Source organism: Oncorhynchus nerka, linkage group LG6, assembly GCF_034236695.1.
Source record: "Oncorhynchus nerka isolate Pitt River linkage group LG6, Oner_Uvic_2.0, whole genome shotgun sequence".
Lineage (NCBI taxonomy): Eukaryota > Metazoa > Chordata > Actinopteri > Salmoniformes > Salmonidae > Oncorhynchus > Oncorhynchus nerka.
Genome location: NC_088401.1, coordinates 24,469,647 through 24,491,782, shown reverse-complemented (window position 1 = coordinate 24,491,782; position 22,136 = coordinate 24,469,647). Strand labels below are relative to the sequence as shown.

The following is a 22,136-nucleotide window of genomic DNA, read 5'->3' as shown; positions in this document are numbered from 1 at the left end:
GACCTATTATTTCGGTATATAATAAGATCATATGGGCTCATACAAATAACAAGTAATAAATCATATCTCTTGATAAAGTGTTACCAACATATTTAGGTTAGGCTATTGTAGGAGAGCATTTGAAAACAATTCTAACAACTGAGCTTTTACTTTGTCCTGGCACACGAATAGTTAAAGTCCATGACTACACCAGTAGTGAATTTAACGCTGACGCCTCACACAATGAGGGGGATGCACATACTACTGGCGCCCCTAGAGAGTATTATAATTCGAGAGCCAGTCCTGGGCGCACACTACCTTGCGTATTTTTGGGGTTGTACTTTAGATTTATTTACGGTAAGGTGGACCAGCGGTGGCCACTGTCACAATCAGGTTATCCACCAACTACAGGCTGGCATTGACAGACGGGACAAAATGCAAAATGGCTCACATGGTGACAAGTCCAGGACCGTGATTAGATAACCTCTGCAGTTTGAATTCAACAAGCATCCCAGGACAGGGGAAATGCCACAATGAGTATAGGCGAGCAGGTAGGCCTACCATCTCTCGAGGAATTTTGCGCTTTTCACTTGAAAATTTCCCTTCCATTTTACTAACGGAACAAACCCCACAATGGGACTGTGCTACAGCCTGCGTCTTAGTCTTGACGAATCCAGTGACACCGAGAAACCGGCGGACTGCTCTGTATCGTTACGCTCCAAGGACCTTGACCACGAGGATACAGAGGCATATAATGACATGACACTGCTCCGTGGTTGTTGGTGTCGCAGCGGGGGCCCTAGCAAAGGCAAGCCGAATGCACGAGATGCCGGTAGAGGGGACACGACTAAAGGCGTGCCCATACAGAATGGGGACAATGTTGGAGCTGACCGCAGCCAGCGGCAACATTTGCTGCAGAAGAAGCTCAGCAAACAGAAACAGAAAACCTTGGACAAAAAGTTATCGGAGGAGAAGGAGGTCAAAAAACAGGCGAAGAAAGTCAGTAAACATATTGACCGAACTCTGAAGGAGCAGAAACGGGAATACGAGCAGACGCATCGTCTGCTTTTACTCGGTAGGTGTGTGAGATAGATGGCTGGGGCTAATACATTGACCAGCCCAGGCTATGTTATCCTTCTACAAACCAATGAGATGTATGTCAGGTCATGAATAGGCTATAGGCTAATTTATTTAATCTATACACTATCTTTATCAAAATAAATAAATTAAATGGAATAGGCTATGTCCACCAGGTTCGAGAACCCCTCAACCTTGTATTCCCACGCTATGAAAATTAACTGACAGTGTAATTAACCCTCTACTGCGCACATTTGTTTTTCTGGGAAAATAAATATTCCATCCTATTTTAATTTGATGTATCAAAAGTAATAAAATACTTTTACCCCCCCCCCCCCCCCCACCCAGAATTAGTTGTGTTGCCTCAGGGCAATGATGTGCCATAAGGGTACTAAAAAACAAAGAACATCTTGATATTTTAATATATAAATTCAAATTGGGCATAAACTAGTATTTCACTTCCTCTCAATCCTGATTCTGGGGCCCATTCTTCCTTGCTGCCACTGTAGTCAAGCTCACTGTTCTTACTATCAGAGGATATGAGCGAACTAACTGATTAGGGTCCTATCAACTATATAATGTCCCCGTGTCCACTGCCTGTGAATGTCAGTGGATATGTTGGCAAAAACATTGACCAAGGCCATAATTTTACATCAAATTGCTTTCAAATGGTATTTCATCGAGCATGATATTTCCCTGAAATGTAGCCTAACTGCACAATGTTGCTCTGAATATATATATATATATGTGTGTATGTGTGTGTGTGTGTTCAAAACCTATCAAATATGCTTCTTTAGAGGTTACTACACAACTTGACAATAGGGTTGGAGCGAGCAGTCGCATCCGCACTTCGGTCTGCACTTCGGTCTGCAGGTAGTATAACTTTTCATTACATTTCATTATAGTACAACGGTTTGATTTGTCTAATCTTAGCAATTTCTTCTTAGCTAGCTACATAGCCGTCTTTGTATCAAAGATAATTGCGTAATTATCGTATTTCGTCGTCCTAACGTATCTGCCCAGCAGCTAGCCAGCTAGCTAACGCCCACCGTCTACATAGCTAGCTACATAGCCGTCTCTGTATCAAAGATAATTGTGTAGATAATTGTGTAGTCTAGAGCGATTTTCTAGGTTACCTAGCCAGCTATTGTCGTTCTTTTAACGCAACGTAACGTAATCAACACTGCTAGCTAGCTAGCCAGCTAGCCCCTGAATCAACAACGCAGCCAGCTATTTGTCGTCCTTAACGTAGGAGACACTGCTAGCTAGCCAACAGCTAGCCAACGTCTACCGATTAGAACTCAACAACCCGGTCGCATTCCGCCTCGCTCCACAGGTAGTATCACATTTTCATTTCATTTCATTACAGTACAACGGTTTGATTTGTTTGATCGTAGCTAGCTACATAGCTAGCTACATAGCCGTCTCTGTATCAAAGATAATTGTGTAGTCTAGAGCGATTTTCTAGGTTACCTAGCCAGCTATTGTCGTTCTTTTAACGCAACGTAACGTAATCAACACTGCTAGCTAGCCAGCTAGCCCCCGAATCAACAACGCAGCCACTGCCAGCTAGCCTACAAAGTCAACAACGCAGCCACTGCCAGCTAGCCTACTTCAGCAGTACTGTATCATTTTTAATCATTTTAGTCAATAAGATTCTTGCTACGTAAGCTCAACTTTCTGAACATTCGAGACGTGTAGTCCACTTGTCATTCCAGCCTCTTCTGTAGCCTGTCAACTATGTGTCTGTCTATCCCTGTTCTCTCCTCTCTGCACAGACCATACAAACGCTCCACACCGCGTGGCCGCGGCCACCCTAATCTGGTGGTCCCAGCGCGCATGACCCACGTGGAGTTCCAGGTCTCCGGTAGCCTCTGGAACTGCCGATCTGCGGCCAACAAGGCAGAGTTCATCTCAGCCTATGCCTCCCTCCAGTCCCTCGACTTCTTGGCACTGACGGAAACATGGATCACCACAGATAACACTGCTACTCCTACTGCTCTCTCTTCGTCCGCCCTCGTGTTCTCGCACACCCCGAGAGCTTCTGGTCAGCGGGGTGGTGGCACCTGGATCCTCATCTCTCCCAAGTGGTCATTCTCTCTTTCTCCCCTTACCCATCTGTCTATCGCCTCCTTTGAATTCCATGCTGTCACAGTTACCAGCCCTTTCAAGCTTAACATCCTTATCATTTATCGCCCTCCAGGTTCCCTCGGAGTTCATCAATGAGCTTGATGCCTTGATAAGCTCCTTTCCTGAGGACGGCTCACCTCTCACAGTTCTGGGCGACTTTAACCTCCCCACGTCTACCTTTGACTCATTCCTCTCTGCCTCCTTCTTTCCACTCCTCTCCTCTTTTGACCTCTCCCTCTCACCTTCCCCCCCTACTCACAAGGCAGGCAATACGCTCAACCTCATCTTTACTAGATGCTGTTCTTCCACTAACCTCATTGCAACTCCCCTCCAAGTCTCCGACCACTACCTTGTATCCTTTTCCCTCTCGCTCTCATCCAACACTTCCCACACTGCCCCTACTCGGATGGTATCGCGCCGTCCCAACCTTCGCTCTCTCTCCCCCGCTACTCTCTCCTCTTCCATCCTATCATCTCTTCCCTCTGCTCAAACCTTCTCCAACCTATCTCCTGATTCTGCCTCCTCAACCCTCCTCTCCTCCCTTTCTGCATCCTTTGACTCTCTATGTCCCCTATCCTCCAGGCCGGCTCGGTCCTCCCCTCCCGCTCCGTGGCTCGACGACTCATTGCGAGCTCACAGAACAGGGCTCCGGGCAGCCGAGCGGAAATGGAGGAAAATCTCGCCTCCCTGCGGATCTGGCATCCTTTCACTCCCTCCTCTCTACATTTTCCTCTTCTGTCGCTGCTGCTAAAGCCACTTTCTACCACTCTAAATTCCAAGCATCTGCCTCTAACCCTAGGAAGCTCTTTGCCACCTTCTCCTCCCTCCTGGATCCCCCCCCCCCCTCCTCCCTCTCTGCAGATGACTTCGTCAACCATTTTGAAAAGAAGGTCGACGACATCCGATCCTCGTTTGCTAAGTCAAACGACACCGCTGGTTCTGCTCACACTGCCCTACCCTGTGCTCTGACCTCTTTCTCCCCTCTCTCTCCAGATGAAATCTCGCGTCTTGTGACGGCCGGCCGCCCAACAACCTGCCCGCTTGACCCTATCCCCTCCTCTCTTCTCCAGACCATTTCCGGAGACCTTCTCCCTTACCTCACCTCGCTCATCAACTCATCCCTGACCGCTGGCTACGTCCCTTCCGTCTTCAAGAGAGCGAGAGTTGCACCCCTTCTGAAAAAACCTACACTCGATCCCTCCGATGTCAACAACTACAGACCAGTATCCCTTCTTTCTTTTCTCTCCAAAACCCTTGAACGTGCCGTCCTTGGCCAGCTCTCCCGCTATCTCTCTCAGAATGACCTTCTTGATCCAAATCAGTCAGGTTTCAAGACTAGTCATTCAACTGAGACTGCTCTTCTCTGTATCACGGAGGCGCTCCGCACTGCTAAAGCTAACTCTCTCTCCTCTGCTCTCATCCTTCTAGACCTATCGGCTGCCTTCGATACTGTGAACCATCAGATCCTCCTCTCCACCCTCTCCGAGTTGGGCATCTCGGGCGCGGCCCACGCTTGGATTGCGTCCTACCTGACAGGTCGCTCCTACCAGGTGGCGTGGCGAGAATCCGTCTCCTCACCACGTGCTCTCACCACTGGCGTCCCCCAGGGCTCTGTTCTAGGCCCTCTCCTATTCTCGCTATACACCAAGTCACTTGGCTCTGTCATAACCTCACATGGTCTCTCCTATCATTGCTATGCAGACGACACACAATTAATCTTCTCCTTTCCCCCTTCTGATGACCAGGTGGCGAATCGCATCTCTGCATGTCTGGCAGACATATCAGTGTGGATGACGGATCACCACCTCAAGCTGAACCTCGGCAAGACGGAGCTGCTCTTCCTCCCGGGAAGGACTGCCCGTTCCATGATCTCGCCATCACGGTTGACAACTCCACTGTGTCCTCCTCCCAGAGCGCTAAGAACCTTGGCGTGATCCTGGACAACACCCTGTCGTTCTCAACTAACATCAAGGCGGTGGCCCGTTCCTGTAGGTTCATGCTCTACAACATCCGCAGAGTACGACCCTGCCTCACACAGGAAGCGGCGCAGGTCCTAATCCAGGCACTTGTCATCTCCCGTCTGGATTACTGCAACTCGCTGTTGGCTGGGCTCCCTGCCTGTGCCATTAAACCCCTACAACTCATCCAGAACGCCGCAGCCCGTCTGGTGTTCAACCTTCCAAGTTCTCTCACTTCACCCCGCTCCTCCGCTCTCTCCACTGGCTTCCAGTTGAAGCTCGCATCCGCTACAAGACCATGGTGCTTGCCTACGGAGCTGTGAGGGGAACGGCACCTCAGTACCTCCAGGCTCTGATCAGGCCCTACACCCAAACAAGGGCACTGCGTTCATCCACCTCTGGCCTGCTCGCCTCCCTACCACTGAGGAAGTACAGTTCCCGCTCAGCCCAGTCAAAACTGTTCGCTGCTCTGGCCCCCAATGGTGGAACAAACTCCCTCACGACGCCAGGACAGCGGAGTCAATCACCACCTTCCGGAGACACCTGAAACCCCACCTCTTTAAGGAATACCTAGGATAGGATAAAGTAATCCTTCTCACCCCCCCCCCCCCTTATAAGATTTAGATGCACTATTGTAAAGTGGCTGCTCCACTGGATGTCATAAGGTGAATGCACCAATTTGTAAGTCGCTCTGGATAAGAGCGTCTGCTAAATGACTTAAATGTAAATGTACTTCTCTATTTAAACATGTCAAATAATGAAATGTGTTGTACCCTTCACTCACACCATGCACTAACATCGCTCTGCTTTCCCTGTAAGAAGGTTCCTGCCCCAATCCATACATCATACCAACTTCTGCACCTCATTGGATTGTTTACAGACATGTCATCACATATTGTCATGTATAGGATTTTTTGAATATGGTGGGCGGGTGAGGGGGGGAAAGGGTTTTCTGTTGCCTGAGGGCGATGATGTGCAGTAGAGGGCTAATGCACGGCATACTTCCAACACACGTCATGATGGTCCCTGAGGCCTATGGTCTAGTTCTCCTCTACCAATTAATTCAGCTGTAATATTTCATATATATTTGCATTAATGAATGGACATTTTTCATTAGGCCTGACAATATAGCCTACCAGTGATTAATACAGTCACAGGAGTATGGACAGTAATGCATTGATAACAGAATATTAACTAGGCTACTGGTTCTCATTCCAGGTTGAAGCATTATACGTGCAAAATGTCCTTGAAAATGCACTTGGACTATAGGACAACAGATAAGCGATGGGTTAATCATTATAGCACAATGCCGTACAAGACACACAGAAGATTTTAAAGGGACACTTCACCCCAAACCTTCAAATTATATTTTCAGTTACTAAAGGAAATTCTACCCTAGGCTAATGCATGTATGCTAACATATGTATTCCACATTTTGTTGTGTTACAGCCTGAATTCAAAATTGATTAAATATATTGTTTTCTCTCACCCATCTACACATAGTGCCTCATAATGACAACGTTAAAACATGTTTTTAGACATTTTTTCAAATGTATTGAAAATTAAATACAGATATCTAATTTACATAATTATTCAAACCCCTGTGGCAATACTTTGTAGAAGGACCTTTGGCAGCGATTACAGCTTTCAGTCATCTTGGGTATGTCTATCAGCTTTGCATGTCTGGATTTGGGGATTTTCTCTTATTCTTCCTTGGAGATTTTCTCAAGCTCTGTTAAGTTAGATGGGGAGCAGTTGTGAACAGCAATCTTCAAGTCTTTCTACAGATTTTCAATGGGATTCAAGTCTGGGCTTTAGCTGGGCCACTCAAGGACTTTCACATTCTTGTTCTGAAGCCATTCCAGCATTGATTTGACTCTATGCTTGGGGTCATTGTCCTGTTTGAATGTAAATCTTCACCCCCGTCTAAGGTTGTTTGTTCCCATCAAGGATGTGTGTGTATCTTGCGCCATTCATTGTTTCTTCTATCTTTACCAGTCTCCCAATCCCTGCCACTGAAAAGTATCTCCATAGCATGATGCTGCCACCACCATGCTTCACGGTACGGATGGTGTTAGACAGGTGATGAGCTGTGTCTGGTTTTCTCCAGACAATGCTTTGCATTCATGCAAAGGGGCAACATTTTTGTCTCATCATAAGGCAAAAGATGATGTGGTCCCATGAAGTCCAGATTGGTTTAGTGCTATAGAGACTGTTGTCCTTCTGGTAGATTCTCCCATCTCAGCCAAGGAACTCTGTAGTTTTGCCAGAGAGGTCATTGGGTTCTTGGTTACCTCCATGACCAAGGTTCTTCTTGCCCAGTTGCTCAGTTTGATCGGAAGGCCAGATTCTGGGCAGTTCCATATTATTTCCATTTACCAATGATGGAGACTGTTCTCTTGGAAACTTTCAGCATTCTAGAGATTGGTTTATACCCTTTCCCAGATACACTGAGTGTACAAAACATTAAGTACACCTGTTCTTCCATGACATAGACTGACCAGGTGAATCCAGGTGAAAGCTATGATCCCTTATTGATGTCACCTGTTAAATCAGTGTAGATGACAGGGAAGAGACAGGTTAAATAAGGATTTTTAAGCCTTGAGACAATTGAGACATGGATTGTGTATGTATTCCATTGAGGGCGAATGGGCCAGACAAAATATTTAAGTGCCTTTGAACGGGTTATGGTAGTAGGTGCCGGCACACTGGTTTGAGTGTGTCAAGAACTGCAACACTGCTGGGTTTTCATGCTCAACAGTTTCTCATGTGTATCAAGAATGGTCCACCACCCAAAGGATGTCCAGCAAACAACAGATCAGTAGACAAAAACAGGTAATTGATGAAAGATGACAAAGGAGGCTGACACAAATTGTGCAAAGCAACAGACGGCTACAGTTAGTCAACTGACAGTCCAGTACACCATTGATGCCCAAAGACCCATAAAAGAATGCACAACCCGTCGTGCCTTGACACAAATGGGGTATGGCAGCCAACGACTAAGAGTTCCACTTCTTGCAGAAAAATACAATAAACTGTGGTTATAGTGGGCTAATGATTGAAAACTCTGGACACTGGAGAATTGGAAAAACATTGCCTGGTCTGGTGAATCCTGGTTCCTGCTGTTTCACGCTGATGGGAGAAAACCACATGAGTACATGCATCCACCATGCAGCGTGTCAACATTGAAGGCTTGTGATGGTGTGTTCAAATTGGAGCAACGTTTGAGTGCCACAGTATATCTGAACATCATTACCAATCAGGTGCATCCCATCATGACAGTATCCATTTGCAAATATATATTTATTTCAGCAGAATAATGCCCCCGTGCCACAAGACGAGGATTGTCCAGGAATGGTTCCACAGTCTAATTGAGCGTCTATGGGATGACATGGAACGAGCAATTCGGAGTAGAGATCCACTACCAGCCAACTTCGCACAACTGTGGGAAGAATCGGTGTCAACATGGACCAGCATCCCTGTGGAACGCTTTCGACACCTTGTAGAGTCCATGCCCTGACGAATTGAGGCTGTGCTGAGGGCAAAAGGAGGTACAACTCAATATTAGGAAGGTGCTCCTTATGTTTTTACTGCCAGTGTATATGCCTCATCACAGTTCTATCTCAGAGATCTACAGACAGTTCCTTGGACTTCATGGTATAGTTTCTGTTCTGAAATCAATCAATCAATCAAATGTATTTATAAAGCCCTTTTAATTTTTTTATATTTTTTACATCAGCCGATGTCACAAAGCGCTGTACAGAAACCCAGCCTTAAATGCCAAACAGCTGGCAATGCAGATGAACCTTATGTAGACAGGTGTGTTTCTTTCTAAATCGTGTCCAAAGAATTGAATTAGCCACAGGTTGATTCCAATCAAGTTGTAGCGACATCTTAAGGATGATCAAAGGAAATTGGATGCACCTGTATTTCTGTATTTCATTTTCAATAAATGTGCTAAAATGTCTAAAAATCAGTTTTCACTTTGTCATTATGGGGTATTGTGTGTGTGTGTGTGTGTGTGTGTGTAGCTGGATTAGAAAAACAAAAAATTTGAATTCAGGCTGAACACAACAAAATGTGGAATAAGTCAACGGGTATGAATACTTTCTGAAAGCACTACATGCTATCCTGAAGTTGTGGCTCACAGGCGTGAAGCACACCAATGGCAATATGCAGTCACTAGTCATTTGTTAGTGACAGTTATAGCCTACCTCACATCCCAATTCATCATGAAACCTCTGATATAACATGAGGTCTAACCATGTCATAATGACAGCCCTTAGGATACCTAGCCTAGCCCCAGATCTGTTTGTGATGTCTTGCCTTAGCGGGACAATTATCATATAGCTGTTGCAAGACTGCGGTAACAGATCTGGGACCAGGCTATGTGTAACCGTCACAGTGGTAGTATCTCAGCATTCCAAGAACTAGCTTATCAAAGACCAAGAAGCACACATCAAGAGCTGCTTAACTAGCCATAGCAGTAGGCTAGTGCATGTGACCTGCTAGTGTCCTGGAACATGGCAATCGGTCAGTCAGTCAGTTCCCCTTATGACCTCAGATGGAGTCTGGATTTTAAATTAGGGTAGCAATCTGTATTTACTGTTTTTGAATAAAAAATTAATTGAGAGCTGGCAGTGAATATCAGAAAATACATTGCTGACTAATAAACTCACATGGGCTATTGAGAAATGACCTATACCATGATACTATATATCTGAAGCTTAGTTGGCAGTGCATGGTGCTTGTTATGCCAGGGTTGTGGGTTTAATTTGGGGTGGCAGGGGTGGTTAGAGTGTTGAACTAGTAACCGAAAGGTTGCAAGTTCAAATCCCCGAGGTGACAAGATACAACTCTGTCATTCTGCCCCTGAACAGGCAGGCACTGTTCCTAGGCTGTCATTGAAAATAAGAATTGGTTCTTAACTCAATTGCCTAGTTAAATAAAAAAATCCTTGGACCACCCATATGTAAAATGTATGCTGTAAGTTGCTTTGGATAAAAGCATCTGCTAAATAGTTTATATTATTATATACAGTATATATTATACAGGAAAGTGGCTTCCATCTGGCCATAAAGGCCTGATTGGTGGAGTGACTTTTTCCACACAGACAGTTCCTTGGACTTCATGGTATAGTTTCTGTTCTGAAATCAATCAATCAATCACATTTTTCCACATTTTACAGCCTTACAGAGGCAGGGTAGCCTAGTGGTTAGAGCGATGGACTAGTAACTTAAAGGTTGCAAGTTCAAATCCCCCAGCTGACAAGGTACAAATCTGTTGTTCTGTCCCTGAACAGGCAGTTAACCCACTGTTCCTACACTATCATTGAAAATAAGAATTTGTTCTTAACTGACTTGCCTGGTTAAATAAAAAAATTCTAAAATGTATTAAAAGATTTTTGGGACACACCAGTCTACACACAATACCCCATAATGACAAAGCGAAAACAGGTTTTAGAAATGTTTCCAGATTTATTAAAAATAAACAGCAACACCTTATTTACATAAGTATTCAGACCCTTTGCTATCAGACTCAAAATTGAGCTCCGGTGCATCCTTGAGATGTTTCTACAATTTGATTGGAGTCCAGCTGTGGTAAATGCAATTGATTGGACATGATTTGGAAAGGCACGCACCTGTCTATATAAGGTCCCACATTTGACAGTGCATGTCAGAGCAAAAACCGAGCCATGAGGACAAAGGAATTGTCCGTAGAGCTCCGAGACAGGATTGTGTTGTGGCACAGATCTTGGGGAAGGGTAGCAACATTTTTTGCAGCAATGACGGTCCCCAAGAACACAACGGCATCCATAATTCTTAAATGGAAGCAGTTTGGAACCACCAAGACTCTTCCTAGAGCTGGCCGCCCGGCCAAACTGTGCTATCGGGGGAGAACATCCTTGGTCAGTTAGGTGACCAAGAACCTGATGGTCACTCTGACAGAGCTCCAGAGTTCCTAATGGAGAGATGGTTGTCCTTCTAGAAGTTTCTCCCATCTCTGGAGCACTCCACCAATCAGGCCTTTATGGTAGCATGGCCAGATGGAAGCCACTCCTCAGTAAAAGGCACATGACAGCCCGGTTGGAGTTTGCCAAAAGGCACCTAAAGACTCAGATCATGAGAAACAAGATTCTCTGGTTTGATGAAACCAAGATTTAAATCTTTGGCCTGAATGCCAAGTGTCACGTCTGAAGGAAACCTCAGACCATCCCTATAATGAAGCATAGTGGTGACATCATTGTGTTGTGGGGATGTTTTTCAGCGGCAGGGACTGAGAGACTCGTCAGGATCGAGGGAAAGATGAACAGAGTAAAGTACAGAGAGATCCTTGATGAAAACCTGCTCCAGAGCACTCAGGACCTCAGACTGGGGTGAATGTTCACCTTCCAATAGGACAACGACTCTAAGCACACAGCCAAGACAATGCAGGAGTGGCTTCGGGACAAGTCTCTGAATGTCCTTGAATGACCCAGCCAGAGCCCAAGACTTGAACCCAATCAAACATATCTGGAGAGATGTGGAAATAGCCACTAGACATAGACACTAGAAATAGACACTCCCCATCCAACCTGACAGAGCTTGAGAGGATCTGCAGAGAAGAATGGGAGAAACTCCCCAAATACAGGTGTGCCAAGCTTGTATCATAGCCAACAAGACTCGAGGCTGTAATCGCTGCCAAAGGTGCTTCAACAAAGTACTGCGCAAAGGGTCTGAATGCTTATGTAAATGTAATATTTCAGTTTTTTATTTTTTAATACATTTGCAAAAATGTCTAAACCTTTTTTTGCTTTGTCATTATGAGGTATTGTGTTTAGATTGATGAGGAAAAAAACAAGTTAATACATTTTAGACAGGCTGTAACGTAACAAAATGTGGAAAAAGTCTAGGGGTGAGTACTTTCCGATTGCGTGTGTTTGTACATTTTTATATATATATATATATATTGTAGTTCATTTTGTTATACAGTGCAGGCTGTAGCATTTTATTGCTGGGACTATAAGGACACTAGAAATGACACCATTCCTCTGCTTTTTATGCAGAATGGAAATCGAAGGAAGTTGACAACTTCAGCTGGGTTTATATGACTGGCGCCTAGCAACCATGGGTGTCAGGACGTTAACATATGGAATTTAACGTTGAGAGTGGTCAGAGTTCTTGTGTGGCTCAATTGGCAGAGCATGGCACTTGCAACACCAAGGTTGTAGGTTCGATCCCATGGGGGAACAGTACAAATTTAAATGTATCCACTCACTGTTGTTAGTTGCTCTGGATACATGACCCTTTCCACACTACTGAGCTAACCCAAACAGAGTTGTACTGCGCTAGCCTGGTTACTCATCCACCATATTGCTGGAACTGTGGTGAGAAGGGAAATGTGAAAAGAAAATATCAGATTTGTGGTTTGTCTCGTAATAGTTAGAAAATGGTACAGACATGAGACCTGTTGGTACTCATATCTCTGGGTTGCCTGTGTGCATCTAACCCAATTTCTCACCCCACATGTTCTTTCAGGTAGGGGAACAAGGCCACAAATGCAGCCTCTAGGAAAACTGACTGAAATGTTTAACACTTCATTTGATCCTTTATTTGAACAGCTAGCAATTTTATCCTATGTGGGTGGGTAAGTGACATTAACTGTTAGTGTATGTTACACATTATCTCCCACTCTCTCTCTCTGTCTTTCTCTCACACGCACACATCGCCCTGTCCCCATTCTACTACTCTGAAAAACTCTATGATTGTGTATTTAGGCATTACAGATGTAGGATCTTAATTTGATCACTATTTTGTTGCTGAGATTGCAGGAAATGCAAACTTGTAGTGTATTAGAGGTTTAAAAATCCTTCTAAAGTTAGTCATTTCCACTTTTAAATGTCAGACTTGATTTTGCCATAGTGAAACATTTATCAAATCCTACAAAAATGTCCATGAATTATAATCCACATAATAATTTACAATTCCCGTTGCTGCAGGATTATTTTCCTGCTGTAGCAAACTGGCTCAACTTAAGATCCAACATATGTACCCTTCACTGCATACAGTACACTTGTCCTGGCGGGTATGTATCAAAGTTTTACAAATATTGCTACTTTACCTTGCTACTGCTAGCATACGTTACTGCTGGCATGCAGGTCTGTCTGAAATTATTACGATTAGCCCTATTCTTTCCTTGACTAAGAACTCCAAACTCTCATTTTGTAATGCACGTGTCATTCTTATGATATTGTGTTTATTGAGAGTGGGGTCCATCCTTGTGTCATGATGCCATATATAAACTCAAGTGGGAATAGTCCAAAGTCTGTGCTATTTTTGCTGCCGGCCCATCCCATAAACCCTTCCCCACCTTGCTTTCTCAGTCTCATGACCTGAACATAGCTGCCACGTTTTCAGCTATTGTAATCTTTCATATCTGGGATGACCAATGGCCAATGATAAGAGATTGAGGGGAAAGGCTTGGCCTCAGAGCGCCATAGTGCATGTTCATTGATCATTCATACAATACATTTTCCTTCGTTATTAATATGGAGTTTGAGTTCAAGTGTGGTGTGTGTGTGTGTGTGTGTGGTGGAAGATGTTTGTGAGGCAACAAAGGGAAGAGTAAATGCGTCTGAGTGCAGTTTAACATGTCTGTGCAGTGTAACACGTCTGTCTGCAGTGTAACACGTCTCTGTGCAGTGTAACACGTATGTGTACAGGGTAACACGTCTGTGTGCTTTGTAACACGTCTGTGTGCTTTGTAACACGTCTCTGTGCAGTTTAACACGTCTCTGTGCAGTGTAACACGTCTCTGTGCAGTGTAACATGTCTCTGTCTGCAGTGTAACACGTCTCTGTCTGCAGTGTAACACGTCTCTGTCTGCATTGTAACACGTCTCTGTGCAGTGTAACACGTCTCTGTGCAGTGTAACACGTCTCTGTGCTGTGTAACACGTCTCTGTGCAGTGTAACATGTCTCTGTGCAGTGTAACACGTATGTGTACAAGGTAACACGTCTCTGTGCTGTGTAACACGTCTGTGTGCTGTGTAACACGTCTGTGTGCTGTGTAACACGTCTCTGTGCAGTGTAACACGTATGTGTACAGTGTAACATGTCTGTGTGCTGTGTAACACGTCTGTCTGCAGTGTAACATGTCTATCTGCATGCATGTGTTTTTCTGCACGCTAAGGGGCAGGTTGGCTCTGTTATCATTCCATATCAGAGCTGCAGAGAGAGACGCTCTCTGGGGGGGCTATTTTTAGCCCAGATGGAATCTGGGTTACGGAATTTCAAGATATGGAACAGAGATGCTCTCAAGCAGGTTCAGGTTCCATCCAAATATGCAAATGTTCAGAGATCATTTGGGAAAGATCCTATCCCCTCAAGTAGCTGTGATTTACCTGAATGGATATAGCAGCCATCTTTTGAAAAAGTAACATTAAAGTAATATACATTCAACCTTCTAAGTGAGAAAGTAATCAACAATTGAGAGCTCTTAACAACACCACATTGTCAGGGCTCGGCTAGCTAATCAGTTCCGTGTTTCCCGGCGTCACTTAATTGCAATATTCATTAAGGATAGTTCTGAGCTAAGAACTTGCCATGTGAAAAGGCAAAATATGTCTCCAAACGGTTTTATCTATTGTTCATGCCTTCTCTGTTTGTTTGGTAATAGGACAAATAGCACTGTCATTTTATTTAAATTTTTATCGGCATGTACTGCCGGTCTGGTCATTGGGACAAAAGCCTCCTTCTCACTGCTGACTTCTTCTAACGTCCTTTAATGTTCTTTGACGTCAACGTCCCTAATCAGTTTTCACCCTCAGTCACTAGACCAGTAGAACTGACCTGGGATCCAAAAATGTTCTAAGATCATTTAGTCAGCTATTTAGGCTAATTATCAAGGCTGACAGACATGCACACAGTTAAATGTTATTCTCTGTCTATATATTGAAACGTCTGCTGGTTACACTTAAGTGGAAATCTCAGTCACAAGGGTTACATATAGCTGTCCCTTACAGAAAAACATGTTTTCACATTTTTATTTAGAACAATTCACATGTTTATACATGTAGCTTCATGTTATCACATTTTGCTTTACATGTTGTCACATTGTGATCACATGAAAGTGTGTTTTTGGAACACTGAACATGTGTTCACATGAAATTCATGTGTTGTTCCGTAAGGGGTGCTTATGTCAACTGACTTTACTCGTGACATAAAATAGCACCGAGGTAAGCAAGTTGGCTATCATTAAACCTTGGGATTAGTTCTGTTTGCAAGCTGACAGCAATCCAGCAGACAGATATATTTATGACATCCGTTACATAATTACTATGTCAGTGATATGTAGCCCTTCCTATGAAGGGTTCATGTTAAGGTGACTTAATTCTGGGTGGATGTTTTTGTAAAGTTATGTCTTCCCTGGAAATGGTTTCACTTTCTCAGTCCTGTGCCGCTCTTGTCATACAGACAGTGGTGGTGAACCTACCATTCAACCCACCAACCAGCAGCTATGACCTCATCTTGACCTCATCAGACCTCTCTTACACCTCCCGTTCTCTGGGGAGAAAATGTGCATCCTGTTTTTTTTTTTACTCTCGTTTTCTAAATCGGGCCCCACGTCCTACGGAAACTAGCCCGGGGCTGTCCAGCGGGGTTGAAAGTTCACCCCGAACCAAAACAAATCAAAAGATCACGCACCAGGAATGTGTGACAAAGGACAGTAATATCCCAAATTCACTCATTTGGCCACCAGCCTGCTGACAGACTGCCCTACTATGAAAAAGGAATGATTGTCTTAGATGCACTCTCAACTCAGTTGACCGAAAGCAGTTGCTTTTGCAATTTGCAAGTTTATCTGGTCAATACTAACCTGCAGATCTCCTCGGTCATGTTCAGTAGGGCACACCATAGCAAAGCGTTTTGAAAACCGAAAACAAAAATGACTGTTTGTTATTGGACAAGTCCAGGTAGTCCCTCCCCTTGTCAAGCCGTTTTATTCCATTTAGTGCCTAATGAACATGACCCTGCACTGGGCCTTTGGGAATGCCATGTTATGACTACGGAGAGCTTTTAGAAAGCTAGCTACCATTCCAGGTATCCTCTTAATCTCTAACCTTCTCTGTGTACTCACTGGAAAGAGAAACTAGAATACCAGTTTTCCAGCCTAAGGTATGACCTGAGCTATATACTAACTTATCATACACAAGCTATTTTTATCCAGGCAACAGGGTACAAGGAGGAAGGGTGAAAGTCATACAGTCATAGCTTTCTAGTAAAGGATGCATGTATTCTTGACCATTCCTTTGTTGTACATGCATATTTTCATCAAGCACGCGCACACACACACACACACACACACACACTGAAGTGTATAGTATTAATCTAAACCACAAGAGGGAGACAAATGGCAATGTAAGACGATAGTCAATGGGCTGCTCTACGTTGACACTATAGAGAGAATTCGATAAGATGATGGTGATCATTTCTAGTGACTTTAAAAATATGTTTGTTACTTAACTCCGTGTGCCTAACAGGGAAAGAACTTTGGCTCTGTAGTTCACATAGTTGTGACTGGGAGCGATGCAAACAGGTGACAAAAACCAAAACAAGTGAAAGCAAAGATTGTCTTAACTCCCCATGGCATTGTAGGGAGACATACAGTAAATTACTCATTTCTGAATAGTAGAACGGTAGGTTAGCCTCGTACAAACCATCCTGATCTTGTGAGTTTACATTCTGTAACAGAGCGTAAGCTCATGAGATCAGGATGGTTTGAACGAGGCTAGAGGTAGGTAGAGCCGACACTCTCAACCAACACACAACATTAACAGTTAGTAAGCTCCGCGGGCTAAATTTGCATCCAGAGGAGCCACACACTGGCCAACTCGACCTATAACATCACATTTGCATCTTGTTTTCATATTTTTTTTGTACTGGAAAATCTTTCCATTGTTCTGGAGGCTGCTAATGTTCTAAACAGTGACACACCACGACAGATAACCATCACATATGGCCCCTCAGTTGCCAGTTTGCCTCACACTACTTTTGATATAATCCATGTTTTGATATGTCTGATTTATTTTTTAAATGTTTTGAAATCAATCAGTCGTTCAATTGATGTAATTAATTCTAGTCCTTCCGAGTCTGGTTTGCCACTGAAATGGTCAAACACATCTACCTCACTTACTTTAGATCACAAAGTACTACTTTAGTCATTGTATCTGTCATCTTTGAATTAGTTGACTACATCTTATTGGGGTTTGAAAGGACTTCATTAATGATTCATTTTCCCAACAATGCTTTACTTTGAGGATGGCTTTGATTGGTTGTCAGGGCATGTTCATCCACACTAACCTTAAAATGACCCAGACACCACCTCCATCCTATCATATTGGGAGATTGTCTTTGGCTCTCACTCACTACATGGATATACTCTCCACTGTTGATGGGAGCACTGCCCAGCTGTGCTGCTAGAACATGGATGCTGATATGCAAACACATGAACTCGTTTGCATATATTCCATTGCATTTGCATTGTGACTTTTTTTCTCAAAGCTTGAGGTGATGTTATATTCACACCTTTGGATTCTCTACTAAACTCAGCAAAAAAAGAAACGTCCCTTTTTTAGGACCCTGTCTTTCAAAGATAATTTGTAAAAATCCAAATAACTTCACAGATCTTCATTGTAAATGTTTTAAACACTGTTTCCCATGCTTGTTCAATGAACCATAAACAATTAATGAACATGCACATGTGGAACGGTCATTAAGACACTAACAGCTTACAAACGGTATGCTAATAAGGTCACAGTTATGAACACTTAGGACACTAAAGAGGCCTTTCTACTGACTCTGAAAAACACCAAAAGAAAGATGCCCAGGATCCATGTTCATCTGCGTGAACGTGCCTTAGGCATGATGCAAGGAGGCATGAAGACTGCAGATGTGACCAGGGCAATAAATTGCAATGTCCGTATTGTGAGACACCTAAGACAGTGCTACATGGAGACATTACGAACAGCTGATCGTCCTCGCAGTGGCAGACCATGGGTAACAACATCTGCACAGGATCGGTACATCCGAACATCACACCTGCGGGACAGGTACAGGATGGCAACAACAACTGCCTGAGTTACACCAGGAACGCACAATCCCTCCATCAGTGCTCAGACTGTCCGCGATAGGCTGAGGGAGGCTGGACTGAGGGCTTGTAGGCCTGTTGTAAGGCAGGTCCTCACCAGACATCACCGGCAACAACGTCACCTAGGGGCACAAACCCACCGGCGCTGGACCACAGGACTGGCAAAAAGTGCTCTTCACTGACGAGTCGCGGTTTTGTCTCACCAGGGGTGATGGTCAGATTCGTGTTTATCGTCGAAGGAGTGAGTGTTACACAGAGGCCTGTACTCTGGAGCGGGATCGATTTGGAGGTGGAGGGTCCGTCATGGTCTGGGGCGGTGTGTCACAGCATCATTGTTGTCATTGCAGGTAATCTCAACCCTGTGCGTTACAGGGAAGACATCCACTTCCCTCATGTGGTACCCTTCTTGTAGGCTCATCCTGACATGACCCTCCAGCATGACAATGCCACCAGCCAGACTGCTCGTTCTGTGTATGATTTCCTGCAAGACAGGAATGTCAGTGTTCTGCCAGGGCCAGTGAAGAGCACGGATCTCAATCCCATTGAGCACGTCTGGGACCTGCTGGTTCGGAGAGTGAGGGCTAGGGACATTCCCCCCAGAAATGTCCGGGAACTTGCAGGTGCCTTGGTGGAAGAGTGGGGTAACATCTCACAGCAAGAACGGGCAAATCTGGTGCAGTCCATGAGGAGGAGATGCACTGCAGTACTTAATGCAGCTGGTGGCCACACCAGATACTGACTGTTACTTTTGATTTGGACGCCCCCTTGTTCAGAGACACATGATTCCATTTCTGTTTGTCACATGTCTGTGGAACTTGTTCAGTTCATGTCTCAGTTGTTGAACCTTATGTTCATATTTACACATGTTAAGTTTGCTGAAAATAAAAGTAGTTGACAGTGAGGACGTTTATTTTTTTGCTGAGTTTATTATTGTAGTGTGTCATTTTGTATTGCTACAGATTAAAGAGAACCTACTAGGTTATAGAGTAGGCCAATGTCAAGTTAATAGGCTACTTCAGGAGAAATTTGAATAGCAGCAAACTACAGTGTTATTATTTGGTTTTGTAATATGATCCATATGGTTTGTGTGATTATACGCTGGTGCGCGGCCCCGATTGTCTACGGTCGTGCTCTCTGGTTAACCTCCATTTACCGGTGTTTGCAAGCACCTGTGAAATGATTTACGCGCGCAATGTGGATTGGGAAATGATTTGTGTAGGAAACGTGATTAAAGTGTTTGTCTGGATCAAACATATACCCGTTTTTGGAAACAATTGTACTATATTATTCACCAATTATTTTACACTGAACAGCATATTGAAACGAAACTTTTCGGCGCACATTTTATTAGATAAACGCAGCCTATATTTTTGTTTGTTGTACATGTGAAATTAAGAAATGTTGTTTTAAACTGGGTATTCAAACAGTGGCAAGGTGGCGCGCGCTCTGTGAGGTGTTTCTCTTTCGGTGCAGTGTGACTTCCTGGTGCTACAGAGAGAGGCAGTGCTGAGTTAAAGGGACCGAAACACAAACAGAATTTTAGACCGGAAAAATAGAGAGTGGGAAGCAGGAGCGAGAGAGAAGAGCAGTTGGCTGGCTTCCAGATTCAGCCCCGCTCCACTCTTTGCATATTTATGAAGTCAATGTATCTTTTTGTTCTATTTATGATGCACATATTTATTAGAATCGACTGAATCCACCGGGTTGGGTTTGACAAGGGGTTAAAACGAAATTGTAACGGGGAAGATTTTTTTTCTGAGCGACGGAGAAGTGGCGCACGGATTTTTCGCCCTATTTCTTCTCCTTTTATATTGAAAGTAGGAATTGCATTAGCTGTTATTTTATACTTTCTTTTTACGAGAAGAGCTCAGCGGAAGATGGGGTGTTTGGGCAACAGCAAGACTGAAGATCAACGCATCGATGAAAAGGCACAAAGAGAAGCGAATAAAAAAATCGAGAAACAATTACAAAAGGAAAGACAAGCATATAAAGCCACACATCGACTGCTTTTATTGGGTAAGGTCCAGAAGGTGGATATGATAACGGATAGGTATCATGTATGTTTTCAGATTCGCCCCCAGCCCACATATGTTGACAGGTCTCGCAGGCGAGCGCTGACTGAATCGTCAGATGGATTGTACAATTGGCATGGATTTTAAACACCAGCATATGCGGCACCCAAGTACATTCTTATATTTTAGCGATGGCTCCATTTCCTTATGCTTCATCTGTGTTTTATTTCGAAGGGGCCGGAGAGTCTGGGAAAAGTACGATTGTCAAGCAGATGCGGATTCTGCACGTCAATGGCTTTAATGCGGAGTAAGTACCCGTTATTTCATTTATTTTAAATTATTTACGTGCAAAATTGGACGTATTCCTGTTCTATTTTGATAGTGTTGAGTATTAAAATATATTTTCTTGTTGTCATTTTGATTTGTTTGATGTAGGATAAGAAAAGGACCGAGGGTTGGGTAGACGTTTCTTTGCTCTGTAGCACTGCAGTGTCCATCGGGCCCAATGGTTTAACAACAGCATGGCAACAAGCCTGCTATGTCCAACTGATTTCAAATAGCTGTCACAGTGATAAAGACGACATAGTAGCAGATTTAGGCCTACTTGTGGTCGAGATTATGTGTGTCAAAACACTGACATATACATGTTACGCTTATTTACAGTTGCTATTGCATTATAATGTGGACCGAACAAACAAAATCTCAACTGAATTCATGTGTTTAAAAAAAATCTGTTCTGCGACAGTAATGTGTGCAGTGGTATTTTAAAACGGTGCTAAAACGATGTATCTTTATATGTATGTGTCAATGTATCCCACTGGGCACAGGCGTCAATTCAAGGTCTATTCCACGTTGGCTCAACGTAATTTCATTGAAATGACGTTGGAACAATGTTGATTCAACCAGTGTGTGCCCAGTGGGATCTTTCTATGGTTTATGATATCCTACTATATTCAATCTAGACTTTGGTTACATTGTGCACTGAAATATATGCTTCTGTATAGACTGTAGTGTACTGAATACGTTTTTTAGGAAATGAATGAATGAATGAATGATACCCAATCCTAAACTGTCCTCAATATTTATATCTTTAATAATACATTTGATATTATTTGAGGAAATGGACCAAGTAAATATAGGCTATGCTTAATTTCTGTCCACATTTAGTTCTAAATGAGACTCATCTCGTTGAATATTGTTGTAGCATAGGCTTGCCTAATGTAATAGCTTAAAAAGTAAACTTTCAAATAACATTTTAGCACAAAACATCCTTACTGTTAATTTACAAATAGTGAGTATTACTAAATAGGCTATTAGGCCTATGATGGTTTGCATTAGTGGTGATATGAGACAACTTTTCCTTTCTGTGGGGCAGCATAAAGATTCATTTAATGAATGCAATTATAATTTTTAAGGTATTTAATTCATGTTTAACAGACCCATTTGTATATGTTGTTTCCCCATCCAGAGAAAAGAAACAGAAAGTCCTGGATATTCGGAAAAATGTGAAGGATGCCATTGTGGTAAGTTGATGATGTGCTGAGATTTGTATGATAGAATATGGTCACACCCTATGAGATTTTTTCCTGCAATCCCATTTTACTGATTAGACTGGCTTATCCCACATTTATCCAGCTTAATGTCTAATGTTTTTGTTTTTATCTGCTTTTTAGACGGTAGTTTCGGCGATGAGCACGTTAATACCCCCAGTTCCAATAGGCAACCCATCGAACGAGTCCAGAATTGACTACATCAAAAGTATAGCACCTCTCTCGGACTTCGACTACACAGAGGTAAGGGCGACTGACCGAACACTGTCATTAATGCTTTATAGTCTTTGAAGCTGATTTCT

General features: G+C 43.5%; 1 protein-coding gene across 3 annotated transcripts in view; it reads left to right on the top strand.

Moving 5' to 3' along the window:
* The first annotated feature begins 239 nt into the window (after window positions 1–239).
* Window positions 240–22,136, top strand: part of LOC115130208 (guanine nucleotide-binding protein G(olf) subunit alpha) — a 72,796-nt gene continuing 50,899 nt past the window's right edge. The window contains exons 1-4 of one of the 3 annotated variants that reach the window (XM_029661107.2): window positions 240–1,054; window positions 20,519–20,591; window positions 21,753–21,807; window positions 21,958–22,077. In XM_029661107.2, the coding sequence (XP_029516967.1) occupies window positions 613–1,054; window positions 20,519–20,591; window positions 21,753–21,807; window positions 21,958–22,077 (690 nt within the window). In that variant the 5' untranslated portion in view covers window positions 240–612. Of the gene's footprint in view, window positions 1,055–12,004; window positions 12,039–19,981; window positions 20,289–20,518; window positions 20,592–21,752; window positions 21,808–21,957; window positions 22,078–22,136 lie in introns of those variants that run through there. The other 2 variants (XM_065019420.1, XM_029661108.2) reach the window with 2 other exon arrangements.